The 23,253-nt window shown below is 39.7% G+C and overlaps 1 protein-coding gene across 1 annotated transcript; it reads right to left on the bottom strand.

The window, feature by feature from the left end:
- Positions 1 to 8,974: 8,974 nt before the first annotated feature.
- POGLUT3 (protein O-glucosyltransferase 3) lies at positions 8,975 to 22,289 on the bottom strand. Its single transcript, XM_082277433.1, has 8 exons — positions 22,034 to 22,289; positions 17,046 to 17,243; positions 16,381 to 16,667; positions 15,389 to 15,605; positions 13,833 to 14,029; positions 12,668 to 12,862; positions 11,541 to 11,645; positions 8,975 to 10,701 (listed from the first exon to the last, which is right to left on the bottom strand). Exons 1-8 carry the CDS (start codon positions 22,251 to 22,253, stop codon positions 10,576 to 10,578), a joined length of 1,545 nt encoding a protein of 514 aa, XP_082133559.1. The 5' UTR covers positions 22,254 to 22,289; the 3' UTR covers positions 8,975 to 10,575.
- Between the last annotated feature and the right edge of the window lie 964 nt (positions 22,290 to 23,253).

Consider the following 23,253-nt stretch of genomic DNA (forward strand, 5'->3'; position numbering starts at 1 on the left):
AAATCAGGTCATCATATCCATATCCTTTCTTGAATTATTTTCTAGCCATAAGTAACTACTTGTGATCCTTGAAGAATTCTTCTCCTCTTCAAGTAATAATAGAGGATATGTGTATGATTGATGAATTAGAGTCATCTGTTGGACAAGGAAGCACATAGGACAGGTCCTTAGTTCTGGAAGAGTGACCTCTGTAAGTACATGACCCTGAATTAAGAATAAAGGACATGCGCAGAAGGAAAAAAGCAGGAATAACGAAAGGCAAAGCAGGCAGGAGCAGGTTTGTGGGTGGCCTTTCACAAGAGCTGGTCCAGAAAACAGACCTGGGTACCATGAGAGGGCAGACAGGAGATGAGAGGTGAACCTGAGGCTGAACAGGATACCACTGAAAGTTTGGAATAATCATCCTTGAGGTTGGGATACACATGATTTCAGGCTCTCAGGCACATGGTGTGACTCGGGGTGTCCTGTGCAGGGCCAGGAGCTGGACTCGATCCGTGTGGGTCCCCTCCTACTGGCAGCTTTCATGAGGATCACAGAAAGCCACCCCTGAACAATGAAAGTACCCCCATTTTAGAGTTCTGAGTCCATGTATCTTTCCACAAGCAGTGCTTGTTTCCCCCTCAGCTTGACACTCAGGTGTAAGCTGCAACATAAGCTGAAACTCATGTCATGACATGACAAATGCACTTCCCACCAGCTGGGAACGAGCAGAGAAATCCACCTTTTTCTTTGAGGACCAAGCCAGGAGGAGGAGGGGGTGACTCACAGGGAGCTGACACTCCCACAGCAAGCCCTGTCAGCTCCAGGCTTGGGGTGTCTGGTGGCTGCCAGGGAGTCACTCTCGGTCATTTTTTTTAAAATTTGGTATTTGTTTAGTATGATACTTCTACTACTGAATAGTTCTAGAGTTTAAATTAGAGTTGCATCAAGAACATTCAGGAAGGAGAGCATTGGTGAGTATCCTCCCTGTCAGAATATCCAGTTACTTAAAGAATAATAGAAGAAGAAGGAAATAATACCTACTGCCAACAAAGTAGATTTTGTCACTTATTTCAATGACCGCTGAAGATTGATGCAAATGAATCTCCCAGTGGATCCCTTTTAAAATGGATATGTATGTCCATTTGTATTTTTATGTAATGTCCATCCGTTTGGTAAGTAAGGTGAATCTCTGTTTCTTAGATCAGAGATTACCAGATAACCAAATAAATACCTTTATTGCTGGCTAGCCTGTGACCAGTTAGATATGGTAGCAGCATGGGTACTACTTTGACTTTCTTTGTCAATAGTGTGAAGACCTGAGAGATGACTCTCATATTCACACTGTTGATCCAGCCCCCGGTAACGGGAATTTTTAAATGTATCAGAGAAAGAAGAAACTTTATTTCATTTTGGTTTATTAATCCTTCTTATCATGTAGCATATTGTCCTGTATTATTTACTTTAACACATGCAAAAAAAAACCCAAACCAAACCATAGAGTTTTTTCTTTTAAAATAAATCTCTTATATATGGTTAATGCTGTCAGATCAGCTAGATGGATAAAATCAGATACATAAAAGAGGAGAATGCTTGTACTCATTAAGCCAGGAGATACTGTTCCACAAAACCTTTTGCCTTTTATATAACAAAGAGTTTCAAAATCCTTGATTGAAGAAGAGGACATAAAGCACAAGAGAAAACACACCCTAGACTTGCTGATGATATTGCAACTGGATTTCATAGACAAAGACTTTGAAACAGTGATCAAAAAGCTGTGAAAGTAATATAAAATCTGATTGAAAGCAGGCCCAAGTACACTCACAAGATAGCTTTTGAAACTACTCAGGCCAGTTTTAAGAGCCAGCTCTTGCCAGAGGCCTTCATCCTCATCAGTACTCCAAATAATGATTTATTACAGAAAGCAATTACACGTAATTTAATATTAAATTAAAATGCAAAGCTAAATCCAGACAAGTATTAGTCTGACAATATAGGGAGAATACAAATGTGGGTGCAATATTATACAAATAGGCAGCCGTAACTATAAACACATGGCATTGTTCCATGGAAGAACAGAGAGGACCCTGCAATAAGCATTGGTTTGACTGAAAACACAAGGGCTGGGTTCCCTACTGTGAGTGAATGCTTGATCATGGGAAAATGCCAGGAGAGCTGTCATGGCTCTCAGACCTCAGGATATCAGCCAAGGGATTACCTGCTGGCTCCATGATGGGAGCAAGTGTTCCTGTGAGGTCAAAACATTCATTCTGTAACTCATGATTTGTTTTCTTTACTTGCTTTCCTTCCCAAAGGAAAATCTGCCTCAGCAGTCAGTGAACTACTGATTCTTCATGAACTGATGATTTTTTTCAAGAAGAAGAGGAGAAAATTTACAAGTTTGGATTCAACCCAATATACAATATTTTTGTGTGAAAGAGAGCCTTAGCTTAGTTTTATTCTGTCTAGTTTTCAGGCAACCACTTTTAAGTCTTTGAGCACTATCAGAATATATTTATTTAATCAGAAAATATTTATTTCCCATGCAATAGACAAGTATGGAAAATTTTAACCATTTATTAACATGGGATAATGTAGCATAGTGATCCACTTCAAGAAGTCCACAATTAATAATATGGTTAATGAGCACAGTTTGCAATAAAAGCCAAACCATTTTAAGTGCAAAGCCCCAGAAAATGTCTGAAATTTTTTTTACGTGTTAAATTGGGTTACTTAAGTGACCAGTATCATAACATATTTTCTCTTTTTCTATAGAATTAAGAATTTCTCAGAACAGACCATTTTGTTCTCAGAAACAAGTAGGAGACTACAATCTGATACGACGCAATTTTCAAGGGCCAATTTAATGAGTTCGGTGGGTGTTGATGTTGCCTCTGTTACACTGAAAATGACACAGTTTATCATCCACATTCATTGGGCTCTTCATATCTAGGCAGAGGTTGTTAAAATTGTACTTAATGGTGTAACCATAAGAATTAAATCTAACTGACAAGGAGTAAAATTTCGTCTCCATAGCTTTGCCAGTTATGCATATAATTTCTTATTTGCTTTAGGTTTTTAGCTAGTCTTAACAAATGATGGAGTGGTTCAAAGGACTTGATTCAGAGGACAAATCATTAATTGTTAATCAAGTTCTTAGAAATAGGAAACCGCTTAGCTAGATTTAGATGTCCTGTGTCTTAACCCTAAAGATAAGCAAGCTAATTTTTCATTTGTCTATGGACAGTAGGTGCTTTTCCCTTAATTTTTTCATTGGATCAGGTAACCTTCAAGACCTTTACCTATTGTTACAAACCTGAATGCACTCAGCAAAAACCCAATGCCTTTTACTCTAATGGGACCAGAGTCTGGCCTTTCTATGTGAACATAATTAGTATTCCCCATCAAAAGTGATTTTTTAATGGCCTCCTTAACAAGATAATCCATCAAGGAACAAGTGACAACTGCACCTAGTAACCTACTTAACAGATCCAGTTTGGCAACAATTATGCATTACTGCATGTCATCAGGGCAGGGTGTAACTTGATATTAAACATAGCAAACACATTTGATAGTGGACCATAGTTGCTTGAGAGGGTGAAGGTGGTGACTTCTGAGCAGAAGAATCACTTGGCTGTGGGGTAATACTGACTTGGGGCTGGAATGGAAAAAACATCTACTGCATATGAGGGTAGTTCAATCATCACCAGATTCAAGTAAACGCTTGAGTCTGTGGATGGTACTCAGAGCTGTGTGCTCATGAAGGACTTCCTGAAGATTTTAATTCATTAGATTCATAGGATAGGCATATGATGGTAGAGGAGACCTAGAGGAGATCTCATTCAAATTGGCATCTTGAGAGCACATATTGCCTGTTCTGGGTTGATCAATTCAAATTTTATAGCGAAAAGCCAATTTTCCCATGTCTCTCTCCATTTTGAAATAAAAGATCCAGTTGATAGTGTGTGTTTCTGTGACTGGAATGGAACTGCAATGAGGGAAATAAATATTTTATATATCTATATCTACATATATACATCTTGCAAAAGAGTAAATAGCAATAGCCAGTAATGATTCCAGTGAACAATTCACTGTACATACAGTATTATTAATATTCAGGAAAAAGTCACAGTTTTTCTGGATCTTCGGGAATATTTTGATGTGAGACAACATTTTATCACAGGGAAATTTGCCTTCCCATAGGTAATCAGAATTTGGAAACTATTTCACAAAAAATACTCAGAATTAATCTGCGTATTTTGTATTTACTACTTGCATTCAAGTATTGCCAAATATTTACAATTGTTAGAAAGTCATAATCTATGTGACCTGTACCACCTTTAAATGCTTGGGTTTTTTAAAGAGTCAAAAGTTAATTTAGTACAAATCAGGTATTTAAAATTTACACCTACATTTCAGGTTCAGTTACAGGAAGTTTGGGATCAGTGTGACTGTTGGTTACCTTATAGACACAAATAAATCTTTCAGGAAGTAGAGGAAATACCAAAGTCTAAATAATATGGAATGGTTGTAATGTAGAAAGGCATGCTGGAGTTTGTCAGTAAGGGTTAGTCCACATTAAAGTCCCTTTGTTCCTACGGCAGAAGAAAGCAGAATTTATTGGCAGAGATGCAGCTTCTATCAGTAACATACATTCCTGACATTTTCTAAATAACTCACCTTGCCAAAAAGCTGAAGTAAACTTAAGAACACTTGGCAGAGTAAGTTGAATCTCTTCTCTACAGGATTTTGTTTGAGTGCCTATGTCAGAGGTATAGTGTTTTCTTGATTCTTCTTTATCTTACATTTTAGCAAATAAAATCTAACTGCATAACCCAGGCTCTTATTTTCACTGTTTTGAATTATTTAATCTTGGAGATCACTATTAGTGTACAGTAATACAGGATAGCCTATTCCCAAAGTATCCCTTCAAACTTATTTTGCTTATAAAGTTCAGTTCATGCTTTGCCTTCACTACAAGGAACATACCAAAATATCTGTTGCAGGCATCTTCTTAAAAAAGAGTAACAACTTTTACGTGCAGAGTGGTTTTTTGTTTGGTTTGGAATAATGTTTCTTTTTTTCACTCATTAAATGAAATGAACTGTACTGACAAAACTACCTTCTTCTTGAGGTAAAAGCTGATGTTCCTGAGAAAAAAACCCCATCATTTGGAAGCAAACCCAGTTTTCATTCTAAACTATTTTCAGTCTGAGAGTAGATTTCCATGTTAAAGTTAATAAGATACTCAAATATCTTTCTGTTGCAACAGCAAAAAATTTGGTGAGAGTAACATGCAAGATGAAATCAGGTGTTGGACCTGCAGGATATTAATGTGGTAGCATTTTGGTTTATTGTGGATATCAGTCATCAGATGGCAGATCTCTGCAGTTGGAGTGGTGAAACAGCTTGGCTGGGCATTTTGGGAGACATAGAATAACTGCAAGTGCAGCTACTGTTGACCCAAAGGTAGGCAAAATCACCTGCTAATGGTAAACTACTTCTTTGAGTCACGTAAGCTAGAGGGGAAGTTAAGGTCTCACAAATAACAGCTTGAAGTGATCGTCTTTCAGATAGGTTCCATCCAGGATAATGTATTTTGTGGGTTTTCAGCAGGATGGTTACCATGTTTCATGTATCTGAATCAGGTAGGCCCTTCTGGCATTCTGCTGAGCTGTCTTGAGCCTCTCTACACTACACTGTGAACCTGTGGTACAGATGGATCCTGACTGAATTTTTTTAGTGTTGGGAGTGGGACGGGAATATGTCATGCTCATTCACCAGCGGCCTACAGAGTATGCTGGCATTTAAGCATATGTATAACTTATAAAATACATTAATATTCTCACTGACTGTTTTAAATCAATTACTTTGATGGTTCATAACTGTACTCACAACATTTTACAATTGTCTCATACCTGTAAAGTATATATTCAGCTTCTTGAAAGAGCAGGTCTTGCACTTTCAGTCCAGGCCTGTACTGCCAAATCAATGTATCTCACTTCTGTCAAATCTTCTGTGTACTGCACGACTAGGATATATTGTGATTATATATATTAGCAAGGTATATTATTATGTTATACATATTAATATTATACATTTAATGTATAATTAATATTAATATATAGCTTTATGGCCTTACAAGCCAACATAAAAGCAAGGGAGGCATAACCATGACTAGTGTGAGAAGTGTCAGCACAGAAAGGCTACATTGCCTCTTGCAGACACTCAAGAGCTTGATTCATCCTTCTGCTATGTGACTAGATACATGCCTGCTGTATGACTGAGATGTAGTTCATAGAATAATGAACATCTGGAGATCATGTAGGCCAGGCTTCATCTCCTTGGGGATACCAGTTTAAGATTTTTTTTCCTTTATCTAACTGGAATTTCTGATGACGCAGCCTGCCTCTGTCGTTAGGATTTCTGCTGTGTCCCTCTGAGAAGTCTTCTCTTTCTAAGGCTGACCTAACCCTGCTCACTCAGCTTCTCCTCATACACCATGTGTCCCACCTTTATCACCTTGGTGGTCCATGTTGGATGTCAACATATTTCTTGTACAGCGGAGTCCAAAACTGAATACAGGACTCCAGCTGCAGTCTCACAACTGCCAAGAAATGCCTGCCTTGACCTGCTGGCCACACTCCTGCTAGTACACCTCCTGCTTACCACTGCTCACATGATGGCACTCAAGGAATGTGCTGCAGAGGTCTAAAATAACTTTCAAACAAACATGTAAATAATCCTTTTTCCCTTATTCTCACAGCAAAATCCAATATTAGTGCCGTAACTGTCTGCAGTACAGATTTTCCTATTAACAACTCAACACAGAAGCATTGTACTCAAAACTCAAGCATTAGTACTCACAAAGCCTCATTAAAATGCTGTAAAACTTTCCACAGACAAGAGGATTCCAGCCGTTAAATCCTGTGAAGTCAAACAATAATATTTAATATAAAATCTTGCACTTCATCACTGCCCTTATAGAGAAAACTTTCGTAAAACTGCACTGCTAAAGGAGCTGATAATATCATAGGTTTATATAATGCTTCTTTTCCTTATTATAGCTTCTTTGCAAGCTTCTCAAACGTGCTCCAACAGGTGATGTATGTTTTCCCTGTCAGCTCTCCTCCCTAACTAAATAATTTACTTTGTAATGTAATAAATGTCGGGCGTATGCTTCCCAGCATGGATGCTTGAATCTAACATTCCATCAGACAAGCTTTGATTATAGGGTTTTTTTAATTATGAATCTACAAGGCGGGCCTGGCACAATTCTGTCACGAAACCAGTATATTGGTGATCTTGAGGTAAATGTAAAAAAATACAGACTAAAATATATATGAAACTGTATCTCCTTTATGTTCAACAGATCAGGATTTACTAGTTCTCATTTCAAGATGAAATTGAGGTTGGGTATTTCCAAATGTGGGTGCCTAAATATATAAGGAAATACATATGACATAACACAAAAGCAGTGTTCACAATATGAAGCTACTGTTAAGGTTAAAGAATCTGAAAATAAAAAACCTTATGTAAAGACTCTGCCTACCCAACATTTCTGGAAGTCAAACCCCTTCTCTGCAGATTCCTATGTTTGAAAACACTTGCCCTGGGCTTTAGGACACACTGTTTCAAACAAATAAAACAGTCTCTGTCATCACTGGTAAACCACTGATGAAAACAGGACAGGTTTTACTCTCTACTTAAAAACTGAAATTACTATAGCAAAATTTAGTGCTGTGGTATGGTACCAGTTTTCCAAAATTACCACCAACAGGAGATTTTTACACCTTTGAACAGTCGCTGTTCAAGAACTACCACAGAATAATACAAAGTCCAGTCTTTGTATGCCACTTAGAAATTCTATTTCATGTATATATTACACTTTACTTGAAAAACCAGGTTTTACTCAATATTTAGCAATTCCTGTAACACACCAGGCCAATGGGTATCATCTTTTCAGCAAACTCAAATAGATCTGACATCTTTTCGGGCCTGGTGGAGCAGTTGTTATGACTGTTCTTCATTACAATTTAAACTGTATAGAGTAGCACCAATACAAAGAAGAGAGACTTTGCCTTACCTTCTTTTATCTTTGGAAGACCTGCAGTTAATAACTGAACCAGATTTTCTCCAATTACTATGGATTAGTAGTAAAAGTTCCACCGTCTCTCTGCTACTTTTTAAATTACAGCAAAAAGATGAATGCAGTCATATTTTTCAGGACGTTTCTTGCCTGTAAACTATTAAAGCATCTGTAAGGCACTCTGTTGATAAACTAGTCTTTGCTTTGAAGTGATGCTTATTACAAAAGCAAGGAGTTTTTTGGCAGAGAAGAATTAAAAATAGTTTCCCTTTTTATGAGGGAAGAAAGGAGGGATAAAATATTCACATTTATTTATATTCATAATTTAACTTTTATCTGATTCTTCTTTCAGTTTGAGAGACCTCTGTTTCAAGCCAGGCAAGTTTTCCTACACAGCTATTTCCAAAGAACCATAAAGTATGTGCCATGACTCCCCCTATTCTCTCCCATTTTAAAAAATACAAATGGACCACTTTTGGACTCTTGATTTGAAATATGTGGAAAGCTTTGTTGTTCAACCATCTGTTATGCTTAATTGCCTTTGCTGAGCACACCACCTTCACAAATACTGTTGAATATAAAAAGCACATGGTATAGTGGGTAATTTCCCAAAATAAGATCGTATAATACAGTAAAAATGACCATACACTGTCATAGAAGGAAAGAACTGCACATACTCAGTTTTAAGTGTAAGCTTCAGCAATGGAACCCCATTCCTGAATTTTGATGTAGAAAATTTTATGTCAGATGAGTTGAACATTTATTTATAGCCTGAAGTTCTAGGACTGATTTTCATGCTAAATAAAAATACAACCACTATATACATGAATGTTTGAAGTGGGTTGAACCAGAACAAAGAGGATTATGGTTAGAGCAACATGATACAGTTTTTTTTCTTAACTGGCATAATATAATAAATGACTGATGGACAGTTGCATTAACCTCTTAAGAAACACAAAGTTCTTTCCATATTTAGCATACTGAAAAATCTAGCCTTTCTTCCTGTTCTAATGGAGAAATTTTATGTAACTTGCAGTATAGAACCAAGAATGAAGCCTTCATGAGGTATAGAGCACTAAACTTTTTGCACCAAATCAATCAGACAAGTCCACTGTCCTAAGACATCTCCATTCTTTTTAGTGTAGGGAGAATTTGGTATCCATGAAAGCTTTCATCTGACTGTAGTGAGTTGGGAGCTGCTCAGGCAGGTTGCATTAGCCAAGATGAAAACACAGAAATGGGTGCTTGTGGGCACTGATCTTGGTATTGGCATCTCCTTCCAGGACTATTTATGCATTTTGAAGTAGACAAACTTGGGTAAAAATCAACAGAGGTATTTGGAGCCACATCCAGGACTAGGAGTCTTCTTCTGCCACACCCGAAGACACGCTTTAGCACAAAGGTATGACCAGCTCCTTCTGCCCTTGTGAGTTTTGCATTGCTAGCTTCACGGCTGCACATGCACTTCAGCAGAAGACCTGAAGACCTCTTGTCCAGTCTGGAGCTAAGGCACCCTCTGGAAAAAAATGGCTTTGAATCAAACCAAGGAGGACAACCAGCTTCCCAATTGCTTTACATGGACTCAACCCCTAGATTGTTACACAAAAGTGGAACCTAGGTGGTCTAAAACTCTGCTAACAAATTTCAGATTTCAAGTAGTCTAGAATACTGTAGATGCTATTGTTGAACTAAGACACCAGTGTTTCCCATGGCCTGAAATTTCCAAGTCCTTTTGTGGATCTGTGCCTACATTCACAGACACTGTCACTGGTAGAGAACAGTCTTCAGAGCGGGGACTTGGCACCCAAAGCACTGTGATTGTGATAGCTATAGAGTCTGTTTTAAAGCAGCATTTAATTCTGGTGACTCACAGCCATGATGCTTATAAACATATTTTTCTAATCTCTCCACCTCCTCTCCATTTACCTCTAAAATTGATGAGTATTATATAATGTTGTCTATTCTGCTACCTGCCATAGACCACAAAATAATTTGAAAGCACGACCAGATCTGGTATCTGTAAATCTCAAATATTCATTTTCTTTGTCAAGTTCAAAAGTTGTTTTGTATACAAGAAACAATCTAACACTGAGGTAAACTTTATGAAGAAATCATAACACTGTTTTAATGTATCACAAATGCTTCTTTAGAATAACTTGCACTGACTCATGGCAAGATCTCTTGTGGTGACTAGTTCCTCATAAAACTTTGGTAAACAGGTCCCATCTGGAACACGAGCAGCTCTGTGCTCTTCTTCCTGATGATGCAGTACATCAAACAAATCCCCCAGACACTCCCCACTGCAGACTCAGTGTCTGTCTGGTGGTGGTCATGGAACCAAAACTGTGGGAACCAACATTGTACATCAGAATAAGTGTGAAAAAGGGTATGAAAATACAAGAAGAATACATAACTAAGAATGTCTGCTACTGCATAAGTGTCTTAGATTTCACAGCTTAATTCCTTTTCTTGCATTTTAAGTGGGTAATTTTCTCCATCCAGTACAGTTATAGATCTTCCCTTAAAGGCTTTTTCCTGTGGCAACTGCACACTGAGTCCCTGTCATCAGGCTGAGGTACAAGTTCCATTCCATCCCGTATTTCAGGTTTGCTGGCTTGGCGTTCGGCATATTTCTGAAATATGTAAACAACATTTAAGAATGCTATAAGCACCAACATATAATTCATGAAGCAGAATTTTCCTCCTCCCTTCCAGTCAGAAGCCTACCTTTATCCAGGCTCCTTATGTCATTGTTTACAACCTCTGCACAAGGTGTCTTTGTAACACACCTACTAATAGGCTACACTGCCTCTGAAAACCTCCTTTCATGTTTTTGCCTATTATTATGGTAACTTGAATATTGTCATTATTCGTTCCTAACCACTTTATGCAGATAATGTCATTTTTGTACACAGAACAGCTCCAAACTTTGTGTTAACCTGTGGCTGCTGAAGCTGACATCTAACTGCACAGCAGAACAGGAAAAAGAAATCCGTATTTTCAGAAAGTAGAAACTTCTTTTGCTAGAGATTTGCATTTTCTAAGGAAGAAATGACTACTGGGCCTGCTTCACTGCCTACCACTCTACTAGTCACACTTCTGGAATTTCTTTTCCATATATTAATTGATTTGTAGTAGAAGTAGCTCATGATGTAAGCATGATGGGAAAAAGGAAGAAAACTGGATATACAAATGATACCCTACAGAGATCTACTGGAAACCAACTACCAAGTGACAAAGAAAACAGGGCTGATTGGGCATGGGGGCAAAAAAATACAATTGCTGATTCTGTAAAATAACTAATATGTGCTTTAATGAGGAAGCAGGGTTTAGCAAAGCTCTTCACACTAATCTCCTGTGAATAATATGTACCATGTCTGCTATTGATCTAAGTAAGGAGTGAATATGAAATCTGTAGCATAGGTAGCAGTAGCACCTGGGGGAGAGTAATAAGGTGATCTCTTGTACTGACCTGGAGCACTTTATAATAGTAGCAGTAAAACCTGTGAGGCTGAAGTAATTCTCTTGCCATTAATTGTCCTTCTTTAGCAATTTTTCTTGCTTCCTCATCATTTTCCTGGAAAATTCAGATGAAAGAAATGAATAACAGAGCAATCAGTGAGTTACTCAAAGCCTGACTAGCATTAGAAGTTTTATTAAATGGGCTAATCAAATATGCAAATTTATGTGCAATTACTGGTAGATTGCAAAGGCGTTATTAAAATTGCAGATTTGTTTTAAAATACTGGATTGCTTTTACAGTCAGTACTGCTACCTTAGGGCTATCAATAACAACTTTCATGACTAACTGTACAATTTTGAAAACTCAGTTGATTACTGCTCTACCCTTTTGTCCAAGCCACAAGCCTCTTCAAAATCAGGGCTGACATCTCCCAGACTTACTTAGTTTTACAGAAGACAAAACCACAGCTGTTGTCCTGTCCAATGCAATGGAATTCAATGCCTTCCTTTTGAAAATAACTGCATGAATTAATGTACTTATTCCCAAGCTTTTTAGGTCTATATTTCAAAGCTTACAGTCTTCTCCTGATTCCTTAGGCAGAACCACAGTACTCTCAGAAGAGAAACTTCTCCTGTGTTCTTTTAACCTTAACAGCACTTTGACTTAAAGCACAAATGGTGTTTTCAAACACACAGTCATGTCTCTTTGCTTACAGGATCCCAGCCTCTCACTCTGAGCATGCTACACAGGGCAGCAATTTTTTGTACATTCAAACAGAACATGCAGTAACTTCTGCTCTAGTCAGGGCCTAAAAAAGCTATAGCATTAATTAAGTAGTATCTAGGAATCTGGTTGTTTCTTCCACAATTACCTTAATCAGTATACTAAGGCTCTGACTCACGAACTCTTCTGCCCATACCTAAAATGAACACTTAAGTATTGCCCTAAATAGAGATGGTTACTTCAATTAAGGCCTTCCCATCTTATACTAACAACAAAATGTATTTCCTTTATTCCAGGATCTCGATAGAGTTCATGCAAAATATATATGTGGAAATACAGAAAAAGAGACTATTAAGAAAAATTATTTTCATGTTTGTTTACAATTTTGAACTTGAATCAGTAATGGAACTTACCTTAGCCCATTTTATTTTCTCTAGCAAGTCCTCTAAGTTTCTCTTAACTGGAACATAATGTTTCCAAGGTTTTAATCCAATATAAAAGTGTTCATAGTACTGGGAATCTTGCTTCAGTACCAGGCTGTCACCCAGCAAGAGGTATGGAAACCTGTAAGCTGCTACGGTGCCGTCTACATTCACTTGGTATTTGTACTACAGCATGAAGAGAGAGGAAAAAAAACGTGAAATGTTTTGTATCAGAATGGGAACACTGACTGTATAAAATATTATTTTAACAGGCAAGGAGTAATCATGTTTATTCATCTTCATCTTCAAACTCGTTTTAGCATTAAGCATGTGGTCTTCTAACACAGTGGAAAAAGGATTTGTTTTCAACACCTGGATGACACTCAAGAACCTTTCTGTCACATGAACTGCCTGATGGGTATCCTATTGAAGTGTCCTGGGATAAAGCCAGGGCTACAGCAGAGAAGGAAATAAAACTGATCTATACTTCAATTCAAACAGAGTAAATTTATTCTGACTTAAAATTAACATTATTATGTAGAATAATCTGAAACACGTATTATTATATAAAATAAGCTGAAACATTATACTAAAAGTAACCATGAATGTACTGCTTTGGCAGATGTTCTTGGCTGTTACAGCATTTCTGAAATATCAATCTCTGGAACAGAATTTCAATTGCTATATATTATAATGGCTTTACACAGGACTCTATCCCCTTTTTTTAATACCTCTTTTGCCGTGGAATTTGTGTGTTGAAGTACAATGAAATTACTCATCTATTTTTCTAACTTGTTACAACAAGGACTTTCTGACATCCATAATGTACTTGCAATGGATATAAATTGTGTCCATTGTTTTCATATTTACCCCAAATAAAGGAAAGCCTGATGGAGAGAAATCCAATTTCTCAATCTATTAAAAAATAAAGTAAGACAAGATATGACCTCTCTAAAGGTCTTTCTTGGCTTTCTTCACAGGTGTGTCACACTAGGACATTAATTACAGGTGGTTTATCTACCCTGCATAGACCCGTGCTCCCAGTGCAGCATAATTGTTTTTTTTACTGAAAAGAATTTACAAAAGTAAGCCTTGTCTTTTCAGTTGGTAAGAACTTAACAGCAAAATTAATCCAAAACTGTAATTTGACCGCTACCTTAAAGAAGTCAAAGAAGCCCATCAGCTGAGCCTTCCCCAGCTCTTTTTCTTTTTCTCTGAAGAAAAAATATCCTGTTATTCCAGCATCTAGTAATTCTGGATTTTCCTTGGATAACTTGACAAGATGGAGACGTTCCTCTCGGCTGTCTCGACCTCTAAATAAAGCCCGCTCGGTTTTGTTTTCCCAGAAGGGGCCTATGAGCAGTGAGTGATAAGGCAAAAGCAAACAGCAGTGAAATGTTCAGGATCCATTTAATGCAAGTAAGGAACTTGGTTTGACAGTGGCATTACACTCAGAGACATGGTAATAAGACATGCATGGTTTCCCATAACCACTTATTAATCACGGGGTTAAACTCCCAATTCTGGTTGGAATTTTGGGATGAGAAACTCATAATAGGAAAATCAGAGGATTGCTTTTCCACTCAACAATTTTGTATTTCAATAACTTCAACTATCTTGAAAGCTACATAAGGGATTCTTATAAAATATGTAAGGAAAATACTAATAATTAAAGTAATTCTCCATTCATAAAGCCTGCCACAATAACCACATTTATTTAGTAAAATCCATTTCTGTTACCCAGCAACTTAGTTAGGCCCTTGAAGAACCACTTAACGATGCCTTAAAAAAGAAAATAAATGGCTATGTTGTGTCCTCTAGATATTTAGCAAGAGCCTGAACAACTTAATCTCTGCTTATTACCTGCTTTTAAAAACATTAACTATGTCTTTCCTCACCTTTCTGCTGAAAATTTCCCTAAAGGACCTACTAAGTGGAGTAGTCTCTTATTGTCTCCTAATTGGAAAAGCAGCTGTACTAAATCAGTAAACACACAATGGCTCTAACTGATTACTTAATTGAAATATTTAATTTAAAAACTAATAAAGAAAAGAGGAGCTGAGAACTAATTAAATAAAAAGAAATAACTTTCCACTCCAGTTTTACTCCTTAGGTATTGCTTATGCCGTTTGATTCTTAAGTATTCTTCAATTTCCTGAGGGAGAGGAAGACACCTGTCAGTAAAGCTGACTCTTCTTTCAAAGTCAGAAAAGCAATTCAGGAGATCTCACTCCAAGGTACTTTTTCATACATACAATGTTTTCTCATTTGAAAGAGGCTGCAGCACAGTATCAGCTTACTTCTTTCAGGATTCAAATTCATTTTTTGTAAACAGAACACTGGGCCACAACACAGTTATGAAAATGGTTACTATTTGACTAGAAGAAACATATTTGAGTCCTTTACTGAGGAGAAAGGCTTTTAATTACATCTAGTTTTCCTTTGCCAGGTCACAGTAGGTATCTTCTGGATACCTTTAAGTTAAAATTCACATTTATTGCAAACTGGACTTCTTAAATTTTGATTCTAAATAACACATCTACTTAGTGGCAGTGTTGAAAAGTGTCTGCACTTAGTCTGTAAAGACTAAGCTGCTAGTATTCAGAGATGTCCTAGGGCACTTTGAACTGAAGACTGACACATTATTTGAATGCAACTTGCTTCTTCGATGGAAATCACAAATTCTTTTTAAATCCACACTCCCAAATTCACCTGTATTTCCTTGAATGGAAAGGAGATCATTTGTGACTCCACGCAGGGTTTCCAGAGTGGAGTGGGTTACATCATAGGTTGGCAGGACAATATCTCTGGAATCCACAGAGCCACACCAGGAGATGACAGGTACAGGACCAGGTGTATCATTAACTCTCCGATTCTCAACTGGCCAGTCGCCAACATTAAGATAAAATTCCACATCAGGAAGACGAACCTAAATGTACACCCAGGAAAGGATAATAACACAGAGAAGCTGTTTGTCACTCTTACACATATTCCTCAGCTCTCTCATGTCACGCAGACTCAGTGCATCTACTGGATAGTTCACAGGTTTAGCTGTGCTTAAGTTACGAGTTCCAAGTTTCTGCCCTGCAAGCGAGTACGAAAGGAACACCCAGAGGCCAGGAAACAGCTCACAGTTGGGCCTTAGCCCCTGCAGCTTTCCGAGCATTTTCATTACTGCCAAGGCCAGCCCCCACACATTACCCCTAACACACAGCATTGTCTTGATGAAAAAATGGAAGTCAAATCTTACTTCAGGAATTATAAATCCAAAGATACAACAACAATTGCAGAACTGCCATATTTAAATATGTTTAGCCTGGAGAAGAGATGACTTGAGATGGGATCTTATCAATGCTTACAAATATCTTAAGGCTGGGTGTCAAGAGGATGGGGCCAGACTCTTTCCAACGGTGCTCAGCAACAGGACAAGGGGAAACAGGCATATACCTAAACACAGGAAGTTCCATCTGAATATAAGCAAAAACTTCCTTACTGTGAGGATGATGGAGGCATGGAACAGACTACCCAGACAGGCTGCAGATATTCAAAACCCACCCTGGGGGTGATCCTGTGCTACCTGTTCTGGGTGAACCTGCTTCGGCAGGGGAGTTGGACTAGATGTTCTCCAGAGGCCCCTTCCCACCCCAACCACTCTGTGATTCTGTGATACTGCCTCAATAGTCTGACATGATCCAAGCTGATACCTTTCTGGCCAGTGACAGGAACATTTCATCGGAGAACATTTTGAAGTCTGTGTACTTCCCTAGGGAGCGCCGGTAGATGTGATTATTGAGAATAGTGTAATGAACAATAGCACCTCTTGTCTGGCTGAATTTTGCTGGGATTTCCTTAAGCATTCGCTGCAGGTCAATGGTGGGAAACGAAATGAAGTCTTCTGTAATCTGAGGTTCTTGGGATGGACAGGACATAATGTCCTGCCAGACCTCAGGGTCTTCTTCAGGACAGTCACAATATTCATGATAAACTGGTTCTGTGGAAAACAAAGCATGCAGAGTCTGTATTTGTGATTCTACAGCAAACATAATGTATACATTACAGTGGCTTGGCATTTTTTATTCCATGTTTTCTACAGTTTTCTTGGGAAATCATCCTTCCTATAATTTCTGGAATTTTGCAGTGTAACTGAGAAAACAGCAACATTCTTCTCTTTTCAGAAATACAAGACTTCGTGTTACCAGGGTGAAATTATTCTGCTAATTGAAGCTCCATTACTGTGAACCTGCCCAGCACATGGGGGACTCAGAACTGTTTGAGGTGTCCACAGCTACCACAGGCCAGCTGTTGCACTTTCAAATATAGCCTAATTCAGAACTTTGACACATTACATTACATCAAAAAATACTCTTACCTTTCAAAATATAAGGTGATTGAGCCACATGCTGATCACCATAAAGTATCTCAATTTTTAAGCCTTTTGTGACACTTCCATACATCCGATACCGCATAAGGAATGTACCATCATTTCTATCCAAAGGCCGAGGGGTGTAAATTCTTGTGACTTCTTTTGGAGAAAGTGCTTTAATTACCACTTTAAACTGTGATCTCCCTGGAAAGAGGAAAATAAAACCAGATAAAAGCACTTTAAGCTACTAGAATCACATCTAGTAAATAAGGGTAAGAGCAAGCTCTACTGATTTAAGACCATGGAATTGAATATATTTTTTCACTACAATTTTTAAATTTAATTAATTTAATTACCAAGTTGGCAAAACTAATTTCCAGTGATGAAATATCATACTACCAAATATTCTTGGTCATTGCATACCTCTAAATGGAATATCTGCAGGTGGAAATAAAAAATTAAATATTTGATTACAAGACAGAAGGAAAGGCTAACAGTATTTTGAAGCTAAGATTAGGTTTAATTCTGAGTTTTCAAGTTAGTGCTCTGAGGAACAATAATTTCCTCTAGAGTAAGAAAGACAGGAAACCAAGTTAAAGTAACAGGAGAAAAGAATACTTGCCAGCTTGCAGAAAGGCAGTTGCAGCATGTAGGAGTCACATACAAATTGTTCAGCTTTGGGCTGCTGCTGACTGTCTTGAACATTTAAAGTCCCAGCTACTGAAAAGCAGGGATAAGAGAATGATAATAGGGATGTTCCCTGGACATCTGTCTGACCCGTGCTTAAAGATGCTTAAAGACCACTAGCATTTCATCATTAATGCACTAAGACTTTTTAACTGGATATGGAATAATTTATGGACAATACGAGTACAAAAAACATAAATCTGTTATGTTCTTTAATTCTATCACAAGTGGTCATTGTAAACTTTATTCATAAAAAAAAGAGGGGCACAAATCATTCATGAAGTGTGACAGTCTAGATATTGTGAATCAAACAAATACAGTGAATGCTACCACCAAGTAGTATTTAGAAATATATGAAACTGAAAAAATCCAGATAAAATCAAGATGTTACTAAAATCTGAATGTGTCCCAACAGTACTAAATGATTCATTCTATACTTTGCATCCACAGACAAATGGTAAGTACCAGTCTTCTAACAATCAATCATGTTTTCCTTAGATCACTGAATCTTGACATTCGATTCAAGTCAACTACTGTGCAAGAGTATCCAGATTAAATGACTCTCCTGAAGGAATTAACATCACTGCTTCCAAAGGTCACTGTAAATCACAGCTACCATTTTTAACTTGCTTCAACAAGTACCCTCACACTATGACTATCACCTAGTATTATTTGCATGAAGCAGTATTCAAATCCAGAGCATGTCATGAGGATCACAGAGGAAACAGCTTTCTGTTGGCATCATGTCTTTGTCTCCTTGTACCCATTTTATTAAACCACATTTTTACTAGGTACAGTGATTTCCCACTAGAGAAAAGTAACTTTTCAGCTGTCATAAAAATGAGTGAATATTGAGAAATCACAAGTCAAGTATTACTGAATTTCATGTCCTTGTCCTCACCTACAGGAAATAACTATGTGGGTCTTTTTCCTTGCTGGTTATGTACATCCTGCTCTTGACATGAGGATCCCTGGATCTACCCAAATGATATGTTAGTTTTAGTTGGTGGCACTTTAGACACAGGAATCCTTTGATAAGGGAAGTGACTGATAACAAAGCTCTCTGGGAAAAAGCTAACTCCACTGAAAGGGAAGGGGAAGAAAAACGAGATTGAGTATTTCATGTAAGTACAAATAATTCATTGGAGGCAACAGACTTCTTGTTTATAATTCACAACATTCATTGTGTAATGGGGCCAAGGCCTCTAAGTTCTACTGAGGTATTTAATTATAATAGCTTTTTGCTTATTTTTATTTTTTAAGTGGAGGAAGTTACCATGGTACTTTCACTCATGCTTTTTTGTTTCTCTCAGTCCAAAGGAATTATAAAAGAAATCTGTGTCCTTGTTGAATCAGTACCACTAGTGCTTCTCTGTTACCCTGAAAACATGTCTGGGACAGCATTTTAAGTACAGAAATAATTTCCCAGTACTGAAGAGAGACTAAAATATAGACACAGTCAAAATGGGACACTTTAAGAAATCCAGATAATGACACTTGCTTTTTGCATCTTTTTCCTCCTGTGCAGCTTGCAAAAGAGGTACGCCATGCATGGAAGAACAAGTGACGAAACGGAGGAAAAGAGGGAAAAGATAACAAGATACTGATTTAGGAAAATTGCTAGAGAAGAACAAAAAACCTAGTCACCCTATTTCTGACATGTATGCTGAAGAGAAATTAAAAGATCTGAAGATTTTTTGATTCAACTTAGTGAAATCTTTGCTGGTTACTTTCACAGATGGAAACTACAATATCGATTGAGTCACTGAAGAGACATTCAAATTATTAATGTATTCTTTCAGAGTCGGATGCAAGAGCATATATCCAGCAACAAACAAATACAGGTCCTATGTGTGACCCTCACAAAAGCACAGGGATTATGCTCAACCAAAGACTGGAAAGGAGGTGCTGCAGTGCCCAGGTACGAAGGTGAGTGAACCGAGGTGTACAACTCTGTTTAGCAGCACTGGAACGAGAGCTGGAAGAAGCATGCTCTTCTCTTTGAAAGCATTTGGTGAAACCTGCAAGAACACCTGGGAGGCCTTGAAGAGTACTTGTTAGCAGAATGTGTAGATCATCTGAACAACAGTTAACAGCTGATTTTATCACGGTCAATAGCACATAAAGACATGGCTGGCAGTTGTTAAACCTAGGGTAAAACCCAGCAGGAAAGAAGGACAAGGTGTATCCCAGTATTCAAAGAAAAAAAATCTATGCAGTTTACACTAAAAGTAAGTTCTGTATTTTCAGCAGGGATTTTTTAATCTTTTAAATAATTTTTCTAGGGAATGAATTAATTCTGCATTGTTTGATATCTTCCTACAGAGGCAGTCAAAGACTTACAGTCTCTGGGTTGAAATTTCAGTGTGATGTGCAATGATGCATATCAATTCTGGTGAACAGACTTGACATTCAGAAAACAAATCTGGATTTAAAATCTACTAATTATGCTATACATGTTTTATAATGGATTCCAGTAAGTACTGACCCATTTGACTGAAATTCTAATGCACACAAAAAACAATTCAATAGATTTGGACAAATCTCACAATGCGCAGCCTTAACCATAGCTCTTCTGCTCTGATCACGGTGTTCCTGTTTTGCAATGGAGGTGATAATGTGCATTTTTTGCTATCTCATTAGGGATATTTTGGGATGTATTTAATTTATATTGGAGAGTGGTGCCTGAATAAATATTGTTAATTGTAATTCTTAATGACATTTTACAGATCGAATTTGAACATTTTAAATCATTCGAGAACAGAAGTTTATAGCCAGGGTCTCTATGAATACATTAAACAGTGCTCATGGACTGCAATATGATCAGGTCTACTCTTAATTTTTTTAAGGATCCTTGGCACACTCCTAAACAATTCTCAGCATGGGACAGCAGTTAGCACAGGCTGAGGCAACAGCTCTTCCCTGTCGGCAGCACGCATGCTCTGTCTTTGACTGGAGGCCACAGCAGGTCATGGGATGAATGGAGATCACTCCATGCCAGATGGCATTGGGACCTGGAACCTTTCCTGGGACATTGAATTTATTAACATAAATATGAACACACACGAACACACCGCGATCAAAACCAGGTTCTCAGTACCCATGTCCTACCAGTTTATCTTGGAGGACTTAAACTAGCATGAGAATCCAACTGAACTTCACACCTTTTCACCTTTAGCAACCTGTTGCTTGAACCCAAGGCCCTCCCTGTGCAGCTGATATCAGCCTCCACTTCACTGGCAGTGAGCATGCAGTCACATTCTTGACTGCAATTACAAAAGTGTGCTGACATCCAACACCAAGCTGCAACAGCAGATGGAGAAAGTCCAGACCTGAAAGATCTGAAGTATCCATGGTCCTGTCAGACTGAAGACATACCCAGTATAATATATGTCTACTCTTTGATTCTGCAGGCAGCAGCTTTCTAACTAACAAGACATGAAGAGGCCCTGCATACCTGGTAGCTGCCCTCTCAGTACCATCTCTGCGAACAGTAAATAATACACAGCAAAGTAGCTTCTACCCAGTATAAATTAACAACACAGGATTTCCTCTGGGGCTATCTCAGGGTTATCTTCATTATAGAATCTGTGACACAAAAGTAATTTTTATTCCAAATTTAAACTATTAATATAGTGTGTGGAGTTAACTTGCAGCAGCAAACAGCTGATTGGCATCATACCACTGGCCTACGAGAACAAACCCAATTTCCACCCTCAGGAGAAGTGTCACGGGATGGCTTGTGCTTGTGCTGAGTAAACAGATGAAAATTACTCCTTAACGGAGCAGCAGTAGGATAACAGAGCCCAGAGGGCTGTGCTGACCGAGACAGAAATTTTAAGCAACTGGTGTGTGTTCGGCATTAAAAATAATTGCGTTACCACTCCCAGCGGTGTACTGGGATTTTACGTCCACTAGTTCCAGGAGCACTGGTTCCTTTTGAGCTTGCTGGTTCTTTGCTGTAAATTACATATTATTTAGAGTAGACTACTGGTGAGAGCAGAGGAGGCACTGGGCAGCACCAGAAGAAAGGAGGGTCTGACCATGTGCCTCGCTTGCCATCGGACCTGCATGTCCCGGGCGGTGCGGGACCGGGTGCGGGACCGAGCGCGGGGGGCAGCCCGGGAACAGCGATGGCACAGTGAGCACACGGAACGGGGAAAGGAAGGAAGGAAGGAAGGAAGCAAGCAAGGAGGAGGAGAAGAAGGGAAGGGGTGGGCAGCTCCGGCCAGCTCCTGCGGTGAAACCGCAGCCCGGGGCAGGGTCTCCATCCGCGCCCCTGCCCACCCGGAGCACACGAACGGTACCTGGCGGAGAGCGGGAGAAGTTGCGTCCGGCCGCGCTGACCGCCTGGATGTAGAAGTACCGCACGGGCACGGTGACCCCCGCGGCCAGCCCGGGGCCCCATGCCAGGCTCCGCTCGGCGCTGACGGGGTCCGCCGGCTTCGCCGCCTCCGCCGGCAGCAGCAGCGGCCCCGCGGCGCCCAGCAGCAGCACCAGCAGCAGCGACAGCCCGCGGGCCCCCATCGCTCCGCGGCCCCCACCGCGCCCGCTCGGAGCGGGGTCCGGGGCCTCCTCCGGCCCTGCGCGGCCCCCGCCCGCTCCCCGCCCTGCGGGGCGGCCCGACGGGGCCGGGGCCAGGGAGAGCCGGAGGGAGGCGGGGAGGGCCGGACTACCCCCGGGCGGCTGAATCCGGCGCCGCCTTTCCTCGTTCTCCTCCTCCTCCTCCGGGCCGTCCCGCGGTGTCCCCAGGGAGATCGGGAGGTGAGAGGCTGCCCCAGCCCAGCCCAGCCCGTGTACGCCGGACCGTGCCGGCGGCGGGAGCGCGCCCTGCCCGCGGGGCTCAGGCACGGGAGCGGGTTCGGAGCCGTGCACTTCCCGAGAGCCGCGAAAAACACAGCACAGCCGCTCTGAGAGCGAGGAGCGGGCTCGGACCCACTGGTCTGCGCTTCCATGTCCCGAGAGGTTTTCTTCCCTGACTGTGGGCGCTTTGCGGGACGCGCTGAAGAGCAGATGACTGGGGGGTGTGTCGCCCCCCCTCAAAGAAGACATTACCTGTGGTTTAGGGTGTAACTCTGCCGGCAACTGAACAGCTAGCCTTGAATTTAAAGAGGAAAAAAAAATCGTCTTTCTTTATAGCTTATTGTTACTGCCATGTGTCTGCTGATGTAAATTGCTGTAAAAGGAAAAAAAAAACCCAAAACCCTGACATAGTTTAAAATTCCTCACTCTTTTTGGGGTTTCCCGTAGCAATTGTATTTAAAGCGAAGGACAGAGCAGGGACCCTGTTAGGATGCACCGACACATTGTTCCCTGTCCCTGGGCTCAGATCCGTGCCCCGGAGAGGAGGCTCAGGCATGCACACATGCCCAGGTGCTCCTGAGGCCTGGGGGTGAGATGCTGCTGCTGGCCCTCATCAGTGCTGTGATGCGTGGTGATGGGGAAAAAGGGATAACAGAATCCTCTAGCAAATGTAGCAACAAGGTAATTTCATGGAGTTAAAATGTTGGGATATAAGTAAAGAGGG

This window comes from Coloeus monedula (genome assembly GCF_965178545.1).
Source record: "Coloeus monedula genome assembly, chromosome: 3".
Lineage (NCBI taxonomy): Eukaryota > Metazoa > Chordata > Aves > Passeriformes > Corvidae > Coloeus > Coloeus monedula.

Excerpts from the sequence above, each read along its gene's own strand:
- POGLUT3 (XM_082277433.1), bottom strand. The coding sequence starts at position 22,253 with ATGGGGGCCCGCGGGCTGTCGCTGCTGCTGGTGCTGCTGCTGGGCGCC. Across the intron at positions 15,606-16,380 it reads TCCTGTCACTGGCCAGAAAG|GTTCGTCTTCCTGATGTGGA; the intron begins GTATCAGCTTGG and ends GTGTACATTTAG. Across the intron at positions 11,646-12,667 it reads AGAAAATAAAATGGGCTAAG|GAAAATGATGAGGAAGCAAG; the intron begins GTAAGTTCCATT and ends TGAATTTTCCAG.